Consider the following 20880-nt stretch of genomic DNA (forward strand, 5'->3'; position numbering starts at 1 on the left):
CACTGCACTGAATGAGGCTGGCTGTTTTTACCATGCTCACGAAACGTGAATTAATGGGTGAGAACAAAAAGCCGATGGCGTCAGGTTTACTCATGCATACACAGTGCAGTACAGTACAGTAGGGATCTTCAGTGGGGGTCTGCTCTACTGTCTTGCCTGTCTGTGTGAGTGTGTGTATAGTGTGTCTGTGTGAGTGGGCGAAGTGGGGTTGGCCCATGACAGCCGAGGTCGCGTACAGTCGTGCACACACATACGCTCACTTCTCAAAGACACACTTAAGGCACTTAAAGCACTCTGTCTAAGAAAGTTGTAGAGCGTATGTTGAAGCAGCTGAGCAGAGAGAGCCTCTACCGCAGGCTAAAGCACAGCCTGGCTGACCCACTAATATGAGGAAAACAGCAGCCAGGGCTGGAAAGAGAAGATCTGTGTGTTTATGGATTGGTGTGTGCATGTGTTTGTTTTTGCACATTCTCACCTTTTCAAGACCTGGGAAAACAGGGGTAGTTTATTTCAGGAGCAAGAGAAAGGTCTTGATTCTGTACAGATGTCTTTTGGGGCTCTGAAGACCTGGACTATGTGCAAAACCATGTCTTTTTGGGCTCTTAAGGCCTGGATTATGTCCAAAACTATGTCTTTCTGGTCTCTAAAAGTCTTAACTATACAAACCATGTCTTTCCGATCTCTAAAGGCCTGGACTGTGTGCAAAACCATGTCTTTTTGGTCTCTAAAGATCTTGACTCTGCGCAAAACCATGTCTTCCTGGTCTCTAAAGGCCTGCACTATTTGCAAATAACATTTTAATATGTTAATCGAATCAATGTAAAGAACAAACTCCAGATTCAAATTATGTAAAATATTGAGTATATAGATGGTTGTTGCATGACCGTAGCAGTACATATGCAGTACAGAGCAAAACCTTTAGGCAGTCATGGAAATAGTAATGTGTATCCTGGCAATACAGTGCTAACAGTTAGAGCTTTTTTAGAGCTTGAGTACATACTGCAGCTGTCAGACAGACAGATACACACAGGTTGAGTACCAAGGCTAGGACATGCATTGTGTAAAGAGTGTGTGTTATGCAAAGACATGGAGACATGGAATTGTTCTGGTGTTGCGTTCTTCCTGTGTAGACGCTTGTAATGAGTTATTTATATCTGATTACTGCAGAGGAGCAGGGCTTGCCACATCACTCAGACACTTGTGTTCGTGTATGGGTGGAAGAAGGAGAAAGAAGGAAAGACAGACAGACAGATGGATAGATACAGTAGATGTTAACTTTAACATTCACGGTTCAGCTCCCAGATCCAGATTTATCTTTCTTATTTATAAATGAATCATAATTGAATAATTTTATAGGTTTTCATGTAGTTATTGCATAATAAACAACATGGGATCGGAATGTCACTGATCCATACAGGATAAAATGTGGATTTTTGTATGTATTCAGCTGCGTGTGTGTTTGCATGTGTGCGTGCAAACATCCATGTCTGGAAAAAACCCTGCGCAAACACACACACATGCACACACGTGTACGCAGCCATAAGAAACAGATGTATGGTGTGGTGGAGGTGCAGCAGGGTGGGAGCAGTGTGTGTAAAGTGTAACATTAACCCAGGCCAGCTGCTTCATCACAGCTTCACTATCTCTCCATCAGCTGCCACACCGCCACAGTCAGCTACACTGCCCATGAGGTGCCTGCTAAGGGGCCCTAGAAACTGTGTGTTTATGTGTATGTGTGTGTGTGTTTTACCCGAGTCTCCGTGGCAGGCCCAGGCTCGCCCATGTGGGGCCACTGACCCCTCATTAAGTCTTCAGACAGTGGGTCACACTGTCTCCGACTCTAATGCTTTATATAGAGCCCTATTAATCTCTCTGAGGTGCCGGGTCTTCTTTAAGCAGCTGGTCTCTGGGGAGCCGGCACAGGAAGACAAACTTCCGAAAGACACATATACAAAAATATTGTCACCAATGTGAATAAAAAACAAATATATAGCTACTTACTCATAAAACTCTCATTAGAACTCCATAAGAAAATATACACTATATGGACAAAAGTATTGGGACACCTGCTTATTTGTAGTTTCCTCCGAAATGACCGGTATTAAAAACAAAAGTTTATCCTGCTTTTATTGGAGTGATATTTGAGTGAGTGTCTCTACTGCTCAGGATGGAGTACTGTCTTTCCAGAGCTCCCAGTTCCACTGCCACACAGCTCAATATAAGCGTGGAGGGATGTCTGACTGTGTGTGTGGTTTTATGGGGACCAAATGGAAAAGAAAAAGTTGACACTATGCCTACCCTTTAGCCTTTGTGACAGTTTACACTCAATGAGTAGATCATCTGTGGATCTGATCACCAGTGGATTCGATGGTCTGGGCATGTGCTTCAGTGGACGGTTTCTGAATCTGACCTTTTTGTGCAAAGACCTTAATGTGAAAAAAAAAAAAAAAAAAAAAATAATAATAATATATATATATATATTTCTATTTGCGAATTTTTATATTTGTTTGTTGCTGGATTTTGTACATTTATTTTTCATGTCACTCAAAATCTAGATAAAAAAAAAAAAATCCTAGATTTTTAATGCGATGTAAGATGTTTGGACCCACACATTGCGTGTGTGTGTGTATGTGTATTTAAGGCACAGTTGTTGCACCTTCTCTGGCCAGACAGACATTGTGAGCGTGTGCACATGGTGCTGTCCGGCTCGCAGCTGGTCAGCAGAATATAAATAGTTAAAGTATTACAGTTATTTAAGAGTTAAGAACCGCAGATTACTGACCGTTTGTTCTTTGAGCCTCTGATATTTTACCCCCTGCCTGAGCCCACACAACCTATTCCAGACCCCTGTCAACACACACACACACACTTACTCACACACACAAACATGGTCTCTCTGTGTATATGCCTCATACCTGTATCCCTGTTTTAATAACACAGACAAACACACACAATTAGTATATTTTAACCTATAATCGGGCTGCATATGTTTTTTGTTTGTTTTTGTGCGTGTGTGTGTGTGTGTGTGTATTTCTACACATTAGTATTAAAACAGCAGCTCAGTAACTGGTGAGTGTAAAAGAGAGAGAGGGAGATAGGGAAAGAGACAGAGGGAGCATGTGTATCAGTGTTTGTGTGGCAGATGTGTAGAGTATTGATGAGATGAGAAACTGAAAGGCAGCCCTTTGGGATAGCATATTGTGTGTGTGTGTGTGTGTGTGTGTGTGTGTGTGTGTGTGTGTGTGTGTGTGTGTGTTTCTGTGCACATTAGTATTAAAGCAGTGGCGCTGTATCTCTTTAGAGTCAGCTGAGGGGCACAGAGCCTGATGCTGTGTTTGGGAGCTGGATGAGCGTTGGCATGTAGAACACGTGTGATGCTTCTGAAGGTGAACCATGACTGGGCATACGTTTGCATAGCCAAGATGCTGTGGGAGAACAGACTGACCCTCAGTGTGGCTCCTCTGGGGTGTCTGCTCATTTTCCCCGCTCTGTTTTTTTCCATCTCCTTGTAATTAAGAGACAGTTCTGCTTTAACCTAGCACACACACCAGACACAGGGATGGAAAGAAAGAGAGAGAGAGAGAGCAATAAAGAAACTAAGAGACAAAAAAAGAGAGAGAGAATACAAAGAGACACAAATGACAGGAGTATAAAATATGTATCAGAGTGGCTGTGAATGGCTGGGTGTTGGTTGTGAGCGGAAACTGGTCACACGTCTCAGGCAGAGGCCTCCAGAAGTGCGGTGCTTCAGTGCAGATTGCCCATACAGCTGTGCTGCAGCTGTGTCTTGGGCAGAAGCTCATGCATAGCCAGCTGGAACCCAAATTGGAACCCAGCACTGTTCACTCTTTGCTCTTCGTATGTGCTCTTCATTCTGTGCGCTTCACTCTGCTGTTCATCTGTGCCTTTGAGTCTGCTCTTCACTCTGTGCTCTTTGTATGTGCCCTTCACTCTGCTGTTCATCTCAGCTTTTGAGTCTGCTCTTCACTCTGTGCTCTTCGTCTATGCTCTTCATTCTGAGCCCTTCACTCTGCTGTTCATCTGTGCCTTTGAGTCTGCTTTTCTCTCGGTGCTCTTCGCTCTGTGCTCTTCACTCTGTACCTCTGTTTCTTCCTTCATAGAATAAATCTATATGGCTGATGTGTAGATTTTAAAAGGTGTGTGTCTATGAATTGTGTAGTTGTCTGGTTTGAGATACAAAATAGAATTTGTAGAGCTCTTTGTTTTGCAACAAGTTTATCAAATGCAACTCAAACCAGTTTTATTTTGGGCCGATATTTGAGAGAGAACATGAGAAAAACGTCTTCGAGTCTCTGAGGGCCATTTGCTCGCAGTGTTGTTTATACGTTTTTGTATTTTTTTGCTCTGACAAGTAGCCACACACACTTCTTCCTTTCCCATCAGAGCATCAGTAGGCAGTGTGAATCAGAAGAAGCGCTGTAGCAGGGTTTCTGCTCAGGCAGTGAGTGAGTATTGACAAAAGCTCCAAGGCCAGGATATGACTCTCATTCAGCACTTTTGCAGATGAAGGCTGTATAGATTGAACGCTCTGCTGTGATGAACGATCTAATATTCGCACGCTTCAGTGTGTCCTATCAGTGAGCTAACTTGCTGCTCACTGTCAGTCTGCGTGTGTGTGTGTGCGTGTATGTCTATGCACGTGTGCGTGATGGAAGCGGTTAGCAAGCTATAATGCCAACTCTTACTTTAGCAGGGTGTGCAGTGAGTTTGTAGGTATGTAGTGGAGGTTGGTGTGCTAGACGGAAGGACAGACAGATAGATAGGTGGACAGATGGATAGATGGTGAGACAGACAAATAGTTAGATAGAAGGATAGATGGATGTTACAGTAGATGGAACATGGCAGAATATGATTTGAAGTGTTTGAACTGATGTAATTAAATATTAGGGATGCGGATTGATACTGGAATCATATGGAATTTGGCTGATAATTAGTGATATTCACTGTTCCGGAATAACTGCTTAACTGGAGACATGCTGAGATAATTGCAGGCTGCTATTAACTGTGAGTCTCCCTTTTACTGCCTGTCTTGACCTCCTTCTGTCTCTTCATTTTTCAGGTTCAGACTGCTCCAGAAATTTCACCAGTCCATCAGGTGTGATCGAGTCCCCTGGCTTCCCGGACAAGTACCCTCACAACCTGGAGTGCACCTTCATCATCATCGTCCCTCCCCACATGGATGTCACCCTCACCTTCCTCACCTTCGACCTGGAGAATGACCCGCTGCAAAGCTCAGAGGGCTCAGAGTGCAAGTACGACTGGCTGGAGGTGTGGGACGGTCTTCCGCAGGGTGAGTCTAGATGCTCGTAATCCCACAGAATACCACAGCCATGTGTGTATGATGTTTTGCCACTGGTGGGATTAGAACCCCTGGTATTTCAGAGTCTGGAGCAGCCAGTGGTCCACAGCAGTGTGCACTTAAGAGGATTGTGGCTGCTCTATCCTTTTGACCTCATTGTCTGGTTCCATGCCAATCTGAAGCCTCTCTTTGATTCCTCCTAAAACCATAATTCAGTCATCATGGTGATATTATGGTCACATACCTACAGTGCACCACTCTCGCTAACCATCTGGCTGGTCTGCTCAGCCCAGTCCAAAGCGGAACGTCTAGCTGCGGCCAGGTGTGGTGTGGCCCCCAGACAGGTGCTGGTTCTTGCCAGTACAGATCTGCGGCACATTGCCTGGGCTGCCATGGCGTTCGGGCTGCTCGTCTTGCTGCTATTTTAGAGCAGCGCGTTGGAAGATGAAAGCACCGCCCAGGGCCTAACTGCCTTATCTGTACCAGTCGGGCCAAAAAGCCGCTGCACCCGTATTATTCTGCTAGGAGGGGTGCAAAAGAGGGAGGGAGAGAAAGATGGAGGGAGCGAGACACAAGCTGAGAGGAAGAGCCGTTGCGTTAACCCTTATCAGTGCAGTAAAAATAGGGCGTGAATAATACTGCAATAGGATTTAATCCTTGTCTGGAAAAGAGTGCGGTGGAATACTCTCTCTTTTTTCCTCCCATCTGTCTTAATAATGCGGCATCCCTGAACGGCCCAAAGCTACCAACACCCTCCTCCTAAACCCACCCAATACACCACACCCCCCCTCTTCAGCCCCTCTGGGATTTCAATCCTGTAGTGGGGCTGTACTTTAACTCAGCACACACACACATTCCTTTCTTATTGAGTACCACTTTCTAGATAGGGCACCACACAGTGCTCATACGCACATTCACTATACGTCAAATGAATGCATTCAGCTACTGTAAATTGTACCTATTGCTCTCTGGAGCAGTTTAACATGAACCTATTGGCACCATGCCTAATGCCAGGTGTGGGCTAGAGGTGTATAAAGCCAGCATTGAGATGGTGCTCCATCCAATACTTTTTTTTGGAGCAATCCAAAATCTAGTAGAAAGCCTTCCCTGGACAGCCTTTTAATACCTGTGATTTCAGAAGAAGCAATGAATGAGCGGGTGTCCCCCATACTATTGTCCATATTGTGTCTTATTGAAGACAACTGTCTGGTTTTGCTGTGGTTGGAGCCTTTGAGGTCTAACATGACCTCCAGCATTTGTCGTTGCCGCTTCATTACAAGCATTTATCCTTTAGCCCTGCTCAAGTGCTGTAGCTCTCCTCCTCCTCAGCACACTGCAGTGGATCAATGACCTGTCCGCACATATTATATGAGTGAAGCACATGCTCAGATATTTTCAGGGATCTAAAAGCTGGCAGTCCTTTGAGAACGGAGCTCAGCGCTTAGAGCTAAAATGACTGCCTTGCGTTTATTCCACACTACATCTTGATATGCTGACTGTCCATGCCATCATCAGAGAAAGAGAAAGAGTTATTTCAACCATTTGTTCCTGGAGACGTTTCTGTTTCAGATCTCCTCTGCGTCGTAAAGAGAGGAAAATCAATGAGTATGATCGATTCAGGGCTACTACTGCTCCCATGTGTGTGTGTTTGTGTGCGTGTGTGTGTGTATGTAGTCTATATTGTAGGGTCCCCACCCCGTCCTACAGAATTTCTAAATCACATCTGTTGGGATGCAGACCTCCAGGAATTTAGGACAGCAAGAGAGAGATAGACCCAGAGTAGGGAGAGAGAGAGGTAGAGAGAGATGGATGAATAGCTTCAATTTGAAGATGAAGGAAGAAGCGCTCTTCTGACCATGTGACTGGACAGCCTGGAAAGAGTGAAACGAGAAAAGTGAAACACCTCATTAGAGCTAAATCCCTCTCTTCTCTCAATGCAACTACAGTAGAAACACACACAGAGCGCCTGATCCACGCTGTTCTTTATAGGACTCCCCCCCCAGGGCCCCGCCAGTCTGACTTTTCATCTGTCTGTCTGTAAAATGAGGATTTAACGTATTAACAGCCAGACTGGATTGTCTGAGAATTCATTATGAAAGGGGGGAGGGAAAGGAGAAGCTTGCTGTTGATTACACTTGTGTGTGAACAGAAAAGCTATGGATGTTGGGTATTGAGGTTATAGCTGTATGGATTGGTATTAGTGTTTTGGCTACGTTCAGGTTACAAGATAGTGGTAGAAGCAGTAGAAATTATGAAAAGTGTGAACACAGAAATCAGATTTGAGCCACATTGAGCCATGCAGTTTGTTCATTAATTCAGTGTATTTTACTGAGTAAAATACACTGTGTTCACTCTAATGGCAGACTGGCCTATTGGTCACTTACAAACATGAGTATGAATCGGCACAAGAAAAATACCTGTATCTATTTTGTGTGCTGTTTCTGTAGTTGGACCTCTCATCGGACGCCACTGTGGCACTAAGATCCCTCCTGAGCTGCAGTCGTCTACTGGCATCCTCTCGCTCACCTTCCACACGGATATGGCGGTGGCTAAAGACGGCTTCTCCGCCCGCTATAACATGACGTTAAAGGAAGTCAGTGACAGTAAGTATTTCAGTATCTGTTCTCTACGTTTGCCTCTCTCTCTCTCTCTCTCTCTCTCTCTCTCTCTCTCTGATCTCTGCTGATACACTGTCTGTGTGCTCCCAGATTTCCACTGCAGCAATGCTTTCGGGATGGAGTCAGGCCACATCACGGATGACCAGATCACAGCCTCTTCCTCGTTCGGTGATGGTCGCTGGACTCCGCGCCAGGCTCGCCTCAACTACGACGAGAATGCCTGGACGCCAGCTGAGGACAGCAACAAAGAGTACATACAGGTGTGCAAAAAAAGCTCTAGCTCATGTAAAATAATAAACCTGATTCCAGGTGCCAAAGACTGCTCCATCCAATACTTTTGGAATGAGTTGGGGATTAGGTGGGGTAGTGACCATTCCACATCCTGACCACACTAACACTCTTGTTGCTGAATGTAATTAAATTCTCAAAGCAATGTCATGTCACATGGACTGAGATGGCGTGCCAGTGCTTGCTTTGGAATCATAGAGAAAAGGGAAATTCCTGACTGGCAATGCTTGTAACCCAGCGCGTGTTTGGCCAGGCATACCAGGGTGCTGGTCAGTGGTGGCGTTCTTACTGGACACCCAGCTGCCGCGCTGTGTTCACACTTAGCAGTCCTCTTGGCACAGAGCAGGCATTAATGTCTTCATGCCAGAGAGCCATATGTCTTACAGCAGCCTTCACTCTAACCTGAAAAAGAGAGCAGTGCACAGGGTTCATCATTTCCACATAACTAAATTATATCAGTATAATTCATGACAAAAATAAGTCAACTACAGAAGCAGGGGTGTTGGTATGTACACATGTGAAGGAAGTACTGTCAGTGTGGTATTTTCTGTTACAGGAAAAGTGTGTGCAGACATTTTAGGTATAAAAGTGTTGCAGTTGTTTCAATACTGTGGCCTGTGGCAGTGTGTAGTAGGTGTGAGCTCTTTGTGTGTGTGTGTGTGTGTGTGTGTGTGTGAGAGAGAGAGAGAGAGAGAGTGGGGAGGCAGTGTGAGTGTGTAACTGAACTGTCTGTGAAAGACATTAAGATCTCATCACACCCTCTGCTCCTCCTGGCTGGTTCAGCAATGACACAGGGAAGGCACAATCTCGCTCCATCTCCTCCCTCCCTACACTCTCCCCTACTCTCATTCTCTCATTCTCTTTCTCTTACTCACTCTCTCGCTCTCACTCTGGCTCCCTCTCTCACTTTCTTTTTTTTCCATCACCATTCACCAGAAACCGATGCCATGCTGACTCTCATTCTTTTTCTTTCCCTCTCTTTTTCTCTCTCTCACTCTCATTCTCTTTCTCTCTCTTTTTCTCTCTCTCTCACTCTCATTCTCTTTCTCTCTCTTTCTCTCTCTCTTTTTCTCTCTCTCACTCTCATTCTCTTTCTCTCTCTTTCTCTCTCTCTCTTTCTCTCTCTCTCGCTCCCCCGCACCACCCTCTCTCTTTCTCTCTCTCTCTCTCTCTCTCTCTCTCTCTCTCTCTCTCTCTCTCTCTCTCTCTCTCTCTCGCTCTCTGTCTCTCTATATATCTCTCTCACTCTCACTGTTTCTCTCCCTTCTTCTTCTTCTCTTTTGGATCTCACACTCTCTCTCTAGCTCTTTCTCTGTAGCTCTCTCTCTCTTATTCTCTCTCCCTCCCTCTCTCTCTCTCTGTTAGATCTCTCTCTCTCTTTCTCTGGGTGTGGGTGGGTTGATGATGCGCGGCAGGCTCTGATGGTAACAGCCACTTGATTGATGAGGGTCCTTTGCTGAGAATAAATAGTTAGCAGCAGTCCTCTGCGCTATTGATTTTTTGTCTAGGTGCGTTTCTCTGTGGCCTTAAGCAGCCACACAAAGGGACGTGTGTGTGTGTGTGTGTCTGTGCACGTGTATGCGCGTGCGTGCGTGTGTGTGAGTGAAAGTCACACCTGCCTTCTTGACAGATAACAAACGCTGCAGTTTTCCTCCTCGTGTTCAGATGACACCCTACTGAGAGGATTGGTGGGGGGGGGGGGGTCGTGGGTTGGAGCTTGTGGCTACTGCTACTGAATCTCTGATGGAAAGCCCACACTGCAGTGAGGCAGCACATGAATCACCTTCCTCATCCTCAGCAGAGCAGGAATGCAGACTGCCTCCATGTGCTCTCTGGATGGTCCTGTTTCCAGCAGGCAGATTAGCTAACACTAGACACCTGCTGATCCAACGTTTCTTCTGAAACCAAGCGTGGTTCTAGGGAGTTTGTGCTCCAGTAGATGATGATACTCTTCTGAAAGGACTTTACACTAGATTTTAGAACATTGCTGTGAGGATTTGATAGCTTTCATTCATGAGAGCATTAGTGAGGTCAGGTACTGATGTTAGATGATTAGCTCTGGATCCCAAACGGTACTCCAGCTAATAGATTCCTAGAGGTATTCAGTGGGCTCTACCATTCGAGAGAATGCAGTTCCACAGTGCTGAGGGGATTTATACTCCTCTAGCCAACACGTTGCACTGAATGTGATTGTGCTTCAAAAGTACATCATGGGCCTGTTAGTTTAGTTGCATGTAGTTCTGTAGAGTTACTTTCACAGGGCCTCCTTTTTTCATCTTTATATTGTCTCTTGTATCATTGTCATCATCATCATCATCGCCTTTATCATCTTTGTTATTCTTCTTTCTCTTCCTCTTCTAGGTGGATCTACACTTTCTGAAGGTTCTGACAGGCATCGCCACCCAGGGCGCCATCTCCAAAGAGACGCACAAGTCCTACTTCGTCACCACCTTCAAGCTGGAAGTCAGCACCAACGGAGAGGACTGGATGGTCTACCGCCATGGCAAGAATCACAAGGTAGACAATGCAGGCTGATGACTGTGCGAGTGTGAGCATTTGTGTTTTATATGCACATGTGTGTTTTTATAGAGAGAGGGGGGGTTGTTTGTGTGGGTTATTTATCATGGCTGCATGTGTGGCACTGTCACACCCACTTCTATGTGTTTGTGTGTGTGTGTGTGTGTGTGTGTGTGTGTGTGTGTGTGTAAGACCTGCACTGTGAGGCCCTAATAGAGCTGTTAGCCTGAACAGGGAGGGGAAGAGAAGAAAAAGCTGAGGCGGAGAAACCACTAGTCCGCTGCTTTCCTCGCCTCTCCTGAAGCAGTGACCATATGTGTGTGTTCTTCCTGACTGACACTCCTACGGAGTAGCCGCTCCAGGTTAGCAGGCTAATAGAGTTCACTTCTGGCCCTCATGGGTTCCCCGTTCTCAGGCTGAGAGCAGAAACCGGAGAAGGGAAAGTAACCACACGGCCGTCCCCAAAGGACTCCGTTTCCCACAAGCCTCCTGCACTCAGCGTGGACTGATGGAGCGAGCAGACAGGCAGATGTGAAGGCAGCAGGGAGGGGGCCAGGGGTACAGTGAAGAGGGGGTTAAAAGGGAAAACAGAGAGACAATTAGAGAGCGAAGAGAGAGATAATGGAGATGGCGAGAGCTGTTAGGGGGCGGAGCTAGAGTAATTCGGTCTAAGTGCTGTTAAGTTAATGGTAAATGATGGAGTCTATCAGGTGTTACAGTCCTGTAATGCAGTGCAGTGTGCTTTTTACTACAAGTCATCAGCTGAAAGTGTCCTTTTCCCCGGCGTAATAAAATAGCACATGCTATAAAGTGCGGGTAAACATTTTCACACACGCACTACGTGTAGCTTTTGGGGAAAATGAGTGATTTGTTCAACTAAAGCTGTCTTAGGGCAATAAATTACACTTTTGTCGTTCCGAACCTGGCTAGTGCGCCCCCAAGTGGTTCAGCCCTGCTGCATTTGTAACTCCACCTCAACAGATAATGAATATAATAATGATAATGATAATGAAATGCTTGCTATCCTGCCTGCACCCCACTAAGCCCCGCCTCCACAAGCGTTATCAACTCCCTACCATGCATTTTTTAAATGTGCTTGAAACTTGGGTATCAAAGGTCAAGGTGCCAAGAGGTAGATAAGGGAGGCAGAGAGGGCTATTGGAGATGGACCTAGTGCAGTCCAACCTTATCATATCAAATGACCAATGTAATTTACAGTGGTACAACGGTCTAACTGCCTGCTTATTAAGTGTAATAAGGTCATAAGGTTCAATTAACAGCAAACACTCTGTAATCAGTTACCTTATTATTTTATCATTTTGGCATATTTAAATTATTTTGCAGTGTATTGCAAAAGAATAAATCCTGAAAATCCTGTTTGGAGCTGATTGGTTCTCTGTGGATGTAGTAAATTTGTATAATCTCTTAGTTTGAGGGGGTGGGGCTGATGATTTGTAGAAGGAAATGACTACAGCAATGTTGACAACCGGGAAAAGCTCACATTCTGACCCCACCAACTGGTGTTAGGGTCTTTAGGCCAGGGCCCCCTGCAGCTGCAGCCCCTACTTTAATCAGCAGGCAAATCTCCGCACTCTGCCCCATCACCATGTGCTGCTGTGTGTTTAGGCTGCTTACGTTTCAGCGTGGTTAAGCTTTATTAAGAAGTGGCACTGCGTCTCGACTACGGCAGACACTGTATAGCAAGCGTGACCAATCAGACGCTATTTAGGGACCGATAACCCACTATTTATTCATAAGCCTGGGAGATACGTATATTTATGTTGACATGCTATGTAGACAGATGCATGCTGCAACAGTGCCTGCAGATAAGCTGTCTGTCTGAAGGCTTTCAGGCATTTTATTATTATTTTCATTCTTGTTATTTAAAATACTATCATTTGGATTAACATTAAGGAATGTGTCTGCACTGAAAGCGATACAAACTTGCCCTCAGTGATAGACACATTCTCCCACACTAGTGCAGAGACAAAGAGCTGGAGATGAATGGAGGGTGTCAGGAGCTGTTAATGTGCTCCGGGTTGTTTCGGTTGAGCTTTGATTGTGCAGCCTTATGCCGTGAATGAAACATTCTTTTGAACCAGCATTTTTTTTTTTTTTTTTTTTTTTTTTTTGGTATTACATATATTACACTGCACCTATTGGTGATGCAGATGTGCAAAAGCACACACACAGCTTGTTTAGTCATTGTAAAAAGGAATTGCCAATAAACTAGGACTCCCTGGAGCGGATAAACAGGAAACTTTTGGTACCATACCAAAGGCTAGGCGTAGGCTACAGGGGTCCAAAGTCCCCCAACACTGAGCTGCAGAGCAGTGGAACTGCCTACTGTGCAATGATGGTGCTCAGTCAGGAGTTGAAGATGAGGTGAGTGGTGCTGGGGTGGGTTATATTATCCAACATCCTGATCTCACTGATGCTCTTGTGGCTGGGTCCAATCAAATCCTCACAGCAGTGTTCTAGAATCTAGTACAAAGCCTTCACCTGACAGCACAGACAGTTACTCCAACTCTTTTTTTTTCTTTTAAGTACCCCTGATTTTAGAAGAAACAATGACTGAACAGGTGTCCCAATACTTTTGTCCATCGTGTATGAGGCTTTGTTCCGACAGCAATGATAAATGAGGCTAAAACTTTCTTGACTTGTGAATCAGTGAATCGCTGAATCATATTCATTAATGCACAGTTTGACTCACAGACAGAATCAAAGGTCCTATCACGGCACAGCAGGACAGTATTAAAGGGCACTGGCTGGGGTGATGGATGTGTGGTTGTGTGCCTCTGGTTCAGTGCACACAAACAGATTCAAAGAGAGAGAGTGTGTGTCTATAGGGACTGATTGGTACAACAGCTGTAAAGAGGAAGTGTGGCATGTCAGCATGCTTGTGGTCGGTCCGTGTGTGTGTGTGTGTGTGTGTGTGTGTGTGTATGTGTATATGTGTGTGTGTATGTGTGTAGAACACTGAAAGTGTGGTATCAGCATTTTAGCGCTTAATGGCTCCTCTAGCTGTCTCAGTCTCTGTGGCAGTTCAGCAGAGATGACCTTACTCTCTGTCTCTCTGTCCTCCTCCAAACTACCTGCACCAGTCTCATTCAGACAGCGCTAAATCAGGTCTGATAAGAACACACACAATCCCCATTCTGCCCCCAATCAGTGGTTTGGAGTGTGTGTCTCTGAGCACGATAGGCAGTTTAGCAGACTGGAGAGATGTGTAGTCTCAAGTGAAGACATGGGTCTCATTCGAATTCAGTGTATTGTGTGTGTGTGTGTGTGCGTGTGCGTGTGTATATTATTGTTTCTTTGTATTAAAAAAAAGAATTTATCCTGCTTTTGTTGGAGTAACTGTCTCTACTGTCCAGAGAAGACTTTCTACTAGATTTAGGATGATCATTGCTATAAGGATTTGATTGCATTCAGATCACCCCCCCCCCCCCCGACTTTAACAGTGTCTGACAAATACCATAACTGTAAATATGTGTAATAATCTATTAATAATTTAAACCTGTTTTTTAGCCCTGAAACCCAAATTTGCCCTTTCATATTTACCAAAGAAAACAAAAAGCACCAGATGTTAAATAATGAAGGTCATTTTGCTGTTCTGCACATTGTTAACCTTGTTTTTCTCAGATTTTTGGACTTTTTTGTCCTGAACATGTACATACACACACACACACACACATACACTGAGACTCTCACAGCGCAATCTCTCAACCGTGTTTCTCACGTTCTCTGGTGGCCAGTCACTCCTGTTCTCCTGTGAAAAAGAGCCAGCATGTCTGATAAAGCCATCACCACAGCGACAGGGTGATATTTATGACGTTTCTGCAAATGTTACTTTGTTCCAGATCAATGAGAAGCATGTAGACTCGAGAGGTCTTAATCTCCCTCAGCTCGGTCCAGAAAAACGGAGAAAGAGAAACAGACCTAAAGCCAAACATTTGTCTTTCCTCCTTGTTTGATTTACAGTTGAGCTGTGCTTCCACCTCAAAGCTTTCTAACACCCGTGTGACAGCTCCTTCAGGCCCCGCCGCTGTCCCCAATCGTTATGTGGATCTGGTGGAAGCGTTATTGGGTTTAATATGCTGTTAAGGCAGAGGGCTATGGGCCGTTAGAAGCATATGCTATGTGTGTTAATGCGGGAAGGTTCCTGAAGCGATTGTGTCCCAGAGCCATCGTATGAGATTCCATCACGCCTGTGGCGAAGACTGAAGCCTGACGGCTCTGTCCATCTCCGGGTATTCCCTGACTGCTGCTGGAACGCATGGGGAATGCAGAACTAAGGCCAAATCCCAAATGGCATCTACTGCCTGATGTCCTGACCTTCATGATGTCACAGCATGCTACACTGAGGCAGAAGTGTCACTCAGGAAATACTGTATAGAAGCTGCTCAGTGCAAGGCATAGTTTCATACAGAAACATTGAGATGCTTTAGTGAGAGCAAAGCGGTGAAAACAAAGGAATCACCTCTTTTTTTAGTCTGTTCAGCAATGTCTTGTGGAAAAGCAGGAATCAAGAGCAAAGTAGAGAATTAAATCTGTATGGACGGTCAGATTTTTTCAGTCTGCGAAGGGATTTAGCTGCTCAGACGACTGTAATCCACAAGCACTGAATTTATTCACTAATGAACTGCCTAATGTATATGATAATCCCAGTCAATGCAATAAACAGTCACAGGCAAAAAGATGTCAGCATGTAGAACAGAGCGTAAATACAGGATACAGTTAATCTACTGTATTATCCGGTATCTTAAAGTAAACATGCAAAAAACAAATTGACATTTTATCTCCATATTTGGCGTTTTTCACTTTTGACATATTGTGAACCTGGCAGTTGTTCTTTTAATTGTGTCCATTAATTCCATGATAAATTGACCAATAGAATATAAGAAAGAGACAGTTAATACACAATTGCAACATGCTTGTGTTATTCCTGGTTTTGCTTGGACCTCCCTACCAGTAACATTCTGAACATAGATTGTCTGTGTAGTCCAGGAAAGCTGTAGTCCAGGACTCGGCTTAATCCTTGTCCAGCAAACTGATCCTAGAAATGGCAGCAGCAGTAACTCAGCCTCTCTCTGTAATGTCTAGTGTGACTGTGTGACTAGTGACCAGTGTAGCTTTACAGTCACACAGCCCATCAGCCAGAAGACACACTGACACAGAGAGGGAGGGCAAGGCCGGGGTCCAGGACCAGTGCTGCTTGAGGTGGAGGGGGTGAGTTTAGACATAGCGACATAATGACATAAAGACACCGAGCAGCAGACAGTGGACGGATGGACGGATAGACAGGGAAAGAAGGACTGGAAGTGTGTGAGCCATTAAAGACTGTGTGAGAGAGAAAGGAGAAGAGGGGAAGCGGGGGAGGAAGGAGGGATTGATGAAGTCTGCTGTATACAAACATCATCAAATCCCCAGCAGTGTTTGCTCACACTTTGAACGCACTTACACGCACACACACACACACACACACACACACACACACACACTTTCTCTCCCTCGCTCTGTCTCTCTGTCTCCCCTACTGAGTTTGCAGTGGCCTCTAGCCAACTGGAACCAGCCTGCTCTGTCAACATCTTCATCTGAGGGAGAGAGAGAGAGAGAGAGAGAGAGAGAGAGTGAGAGAGAGAGAGCGCGAGAGAGAGACAGCGAGAGAGAGAGGGAGAAGGAGAGATTGAAAGGGACGGAGAGAATGAGAACATGAAGGAAAAAGGGAGAGAGAATGAGACGGAGAGAGAGAGACAGAATTGGAGCAAGAAAGAGAATAAGAGAGCGAGGAGGCCAGAGAGAAAATACGTGAGAGACTGAGGGGTGAGAGAAAAGTGAGAGACTAAGAGAAGCTGAGGGACAAGAGAAAGAAGGATTGATAGAGATGCAGTGAGAGACTGAGGAAGTGTGAACAGAGAGAGAGTGAGAAACCGAACAGAGAGAGAGAGAGGTAGAAAGTGAGAGGGAGATAGAGTGATAGAGAGTAATTGCTGGAGCAGAGCTGTGAGTGCTGACCACATTTCCCAGCGGTGCCATCAGTTTGAGGGGAAACAGCATGGCAGTGTGCCAAGCCAAAGACTGAGAAAGTGGTGGAGGCAGAGAACGAAGGAAGGTGCATGAAAGAGAGGCAGTGGGCAGGCAGGGGGTGTTGATGTGTCCAGCCTGGTACAGCCCTGGTGTCGCCCCCAAATGTGTCTCTGCTTGTCCTGAGCAAAGTCAGATCAGTAGCCTTTAGATGCTCGGACTCCTAGCAGGGCTCTTCTTCCTCTACATAGGCTACATACATACATTCTCACCTTCTGCTTTTTACTGCCCTGTCACCCATCACCCAACCAGTCCCCGGAGCTTCCCATAAGTCCTGATATGACACCATCCCTCTACAGACCTCCACTGGCCATATTTTTCACTCCTCTGCCTTGTTCTCGCTCTTTCTTCACCTCGCTTTACTTTGCTAGACTTTCTGTTTGTCTTTAGATTTATTCCAAGTCTTTGTTTACATGAACTTCTCGAACCCTAGTTATTATTAGAACCGCTTGTTATTCACTTGTAAATCTTATGTCTTTTTTTTTTTAAAGGTAGTACCATTCTGCCTTTACCCATCCATGCAGCAAACATACACAAACACACTACTGAGCAAACACAAGCGGCAGGAAGGGAGCATAGTGGTTTAAGGGCCTTACTCAGGGGCTCAACAGTGACAGCTTGCCAAACCCTGGTATCAAACCCACTGCCCTGTTATCAATAGCCTGGTGCTCCAACCTCTGAGCCACCAATATTGCTGACAGTTTTATCGTTCTGTGGCAGTCTGTAGATCTGTGTTTTACATGTAAGCGCAAATAACAGGAGGTGTGTGTGAACGGAGCAGAGGAAACACCCATGCGTTTAAGGTCAGTGTAGAGAGGTGGTTTCTGTTCATCAGGTCGTTTTCAAATCTGTCGTGGCAGGCAGCTGCTAGTCTCTCTTTCTCTCTCCCCCTCGCTCTCTCGCTCTCTCTGTAGGGGGTCTTTACTATTTTAACTCTCCCCCTCCATGCCACCAGACACAAGGCGGACCTGTGAATAATTCACATCGGAATTTTACCCTACCTCAAATATTCCTCACCAGACATGGCCCCATAACCCAGTGCTGCAGACCACACACACACACACATACACACTCAGTCTAATGCCTTGTCGTCCGATGCAAGCCTTTCAGTCACTGTCTGTCAGAGTTTCCCCCAAAGGCAGCAAACTCTCCACTGTCCTCCGAGGGGTGAGCCGAGGATGAGCGGAAAAAAAGGAAAACAACTTTGGGACTGGCAGACGTCCTTTTTCAATTATTCACACGCCTGTTTACCTCCGACCGCTCTCACTGCCCTGCCCATCTGTCTGAGCCCAGAGAGAGAGAGCAGCTCTTTATATCCAAATTCATAATTAACTCCATCAGGGAGTTGAGTTGAGTTGGGTTGGAGAATAGGGCCCATGCAGGTGATGGTTACATTTAGCATATTGTGCATTCTGTGATCATTTTCTGATGAACAGACCAACAGAAAAAAAGTAGCTGATTACTAAGTGTTTTTTGAGTTAACTCACCGTAGTATAGTCCTCAGTTCTCCTAAGTCACATTTTTTAGTTCTGTGTTTGGTCAGCAATACAGTTTGAGTCGAGCCTCAAAAACATTAGTAAATGAGTTGCAGCTGAAACGGATTAAATATTCTGTTTACTGTTTACTCCCATCTGCAGGTTAGGATTCCCCCTATTACATGGGGGAGGCCTTTCTACTTGTCAAGAGCCCTCCTGACCATGGAGGACTCTTAACAAGTAGGCAGTTAGACAGTTGCGCCTATAAAACCCTGTACATTTCTGTGTCCAAGAAGGAACAGAAAGGTACATTTAGTCAGAACTGTGTTTTTATGTACTGTAAATTCACAGCTCTAGAGTGGTCCAACAGTCTAACTGCCTGCTCATTAACACCGTAAATAGGTGGTTTGTCAGTTCAATCCCAGAAACACAAAAAAGTACATTGATAACAATCAATTTAACTGCTTTTATTTAACACAAGAATAAGCTTTGAATGAGACTTTAGTTTAGTGATGTGTGAGGAGATTGTAAGTTCAAATCCCAGTAAGGGCTCAACACTCCACTGTCAAAAGCCATTCAGTCTGGGCGCACCATGTGATGGTGGATGGTTTGTCTTATAGATGATCATAAACAGCAAAAACAAACTGACCCAGACTAAATCATACACAATATTTAAGAAACTTTCAGCTCCAGCTCATTTACTAACGTTTATGAGGCTCAACTCAATATATATTTATATACTCAATATATATATATAGTTGCAAAAGTTTCAAATGTGAGTTAGGAGAACTTTGAACTAAACTAAGTTGAGTTATCTAAAAAAATAAAATGCTCTGTAATCAGTTACTGTATCAAATTGTGTTGCATTTCTGTTGCCCCATTTATCCGAATGTAAATGGCAGCTAGTGTTTTTGCATGTAGGTGTCAGAACAAATAGAAATCAAGTTAAATTTTAGTTTGAAGTCACTCCCTTAGTCTCACAGACCTTTTATCATACAGATTGTATTCTCTTATTCCACTCCTAGTTCATGCATTTGTGCAACTGCTGGTGCGGATAGCTTTGTCGAGGAGAATTGGAAACATCGCACCTTGTAGATTTAAAATGTTGCTAGCATAATGTGTTTGAGGCCTTAGATTAGAAGGCTCTGAGTGATTCGTCCTCTTTGCTGTGTAAATCCCCCACCCAGCTTCCCCCCCAGAGTCAGGTACAGTATATCAGCCTAAAGGCACCGCTGCAGTCAGGTCTGCTCTAATGAGATCAGCTCAGCACAAACCTGCACTCGCCACCGGGAGCCATTTTTCACCTGTGTGCAGGGTGAGTGAGTGGGTGAGTGGGTGAGTAAGCAAGAGAGAGAGAGAAAGAGAATGGGGGATTGAAAGAAGGAGGGATGGAGGAGGGAAAATGAGATGAGTGCCTGCTTTCACACACGCAAAAAAAAAGAGAGAGAAAGGGGGGAAAATGCCCCTTGGCTATTGCCACTCAGCACCTCTGTAATACATAGTTTTAGCATTGTGAGTGTGTGTGGTGATCACAGTGTGTGTGTTCATGTGGATGCTGGAGCTCATGCTTTCAACCCCCCCCCCCCCCCCCCCCCCACAACTGCAGTAGTAGCAGCAGTGTTTGTGTGTGTATGTGTGTGTTGTAGCTGGCAGTTCGACTCCCAGCCCCTCCTGTGTTTCCGTCTCTGCTTTTGATTACACACACACAAACACACACACACACACACACACACACACACACACACAGTCCTCAGTACACACACTCTCTTTAGTCTGCTGAAACTAAACTCGGAAAAGAAAAGTGCTGTACAGTCAGGTTTAAACACTATAACAGTGTTCTGTAGCTGAAAGTACTTAAATGTGTTGTAATACACTATATGTCCAAATGTTTGTGGACAACCCTTCTAATGCTGCATTCAGCTACTTTAAGTCGCACCCATTGCTGACACAGATGTGCTGATATACACACACAGCTTGTCTAGTCCCTGTAGAGAAGTATTGCCAATAGAATAGGACACTCTGCAGCAGATAAACATGAACCTACTGGCACCATGACTAATGCCAGATGTGGGCTAGAGGGGTATAAAGCACTGAGCTGTGGAGATTTTTGAGATGAGTGGTGAATGAAGTATGATGAGGTGGTGATCAAATCTCTCAGCAATCCTCCAAAATCTAGTAGAAATTCTGCAGTTGTCCCAATACTATGCCTGCTATATTTGATGAACAGGCAGTTTAGACCATGGTGCCAATCTAGAGCTGTGAAATGACACCACATGGAAAATGTGTCTTTCTACATGTTTGTCAAGAGACAGGAGATCATATGTACGTATGTACATGTAATGTAACATGAAATATTAACAACGCAGCCCTCAGTGGTCAGGAGTCTGGGAATAGGAAGGCCTTAATGATGATTCAGTCAATTTTCTGTGTAGCTGTTGAATAATAATCTTTGGGATGTCATAAAATTCATAGGTTTAAGAGGTTAACCACTCACCAATCTGAAAGGTTCTTTAGGCAAGCAAAAGTGGATCCAAAGAACTCTTGGAACCTTCAGTTTTCAGAGTGTGGTAACTTT

At 44.9% G+C, this 20880-nt stretch overlaps 1 protein-coding gene across 2 annotated transcripts in view; it reads left to right on the forward strand.

The window, feature by feature from the left end:
* Positions 1–20880, forward strand: part of nrp2b (neuropilin 2b) — an 89425-nt gene that overhangs the window by 28112 nt on the left and 40433 nt on the right. For both annotated transcript variants that reach the window (XM_072685662.1, XM_072685663.1), the window contains exons 4-7: positions 5081–5311; positions 7768–7923; positions 8029–8198; positions 10588–10743. In XM_072685662.1, coding sequence (XP_072541763.1) covers positions 5081–5311; positions 7768–7923; positions 8029–8198; positions 10588–10743 — 713 coding nt within the window. The remainder of the gene's footprint in view (positions 1–5080; positions 5312–7767; positions 7924–8028; positions 8199–10587; positions 10744–20880) is intronic.

This window comes from Salminus brasiliensis, chromosome 8, assembly GCF_030463535.1.
Source record: "Salminus brasiliensis chromosome 8, fSalBra1.hap2, whole genome shotgun sequence".
NCBI classification, from domain to species: domain Eukaryota; kingdom Metazoa; phylum Chordata; class Actinopteri; order Characiformes; family Bryconidae; genus Salminus; species Salminus brasiliensis.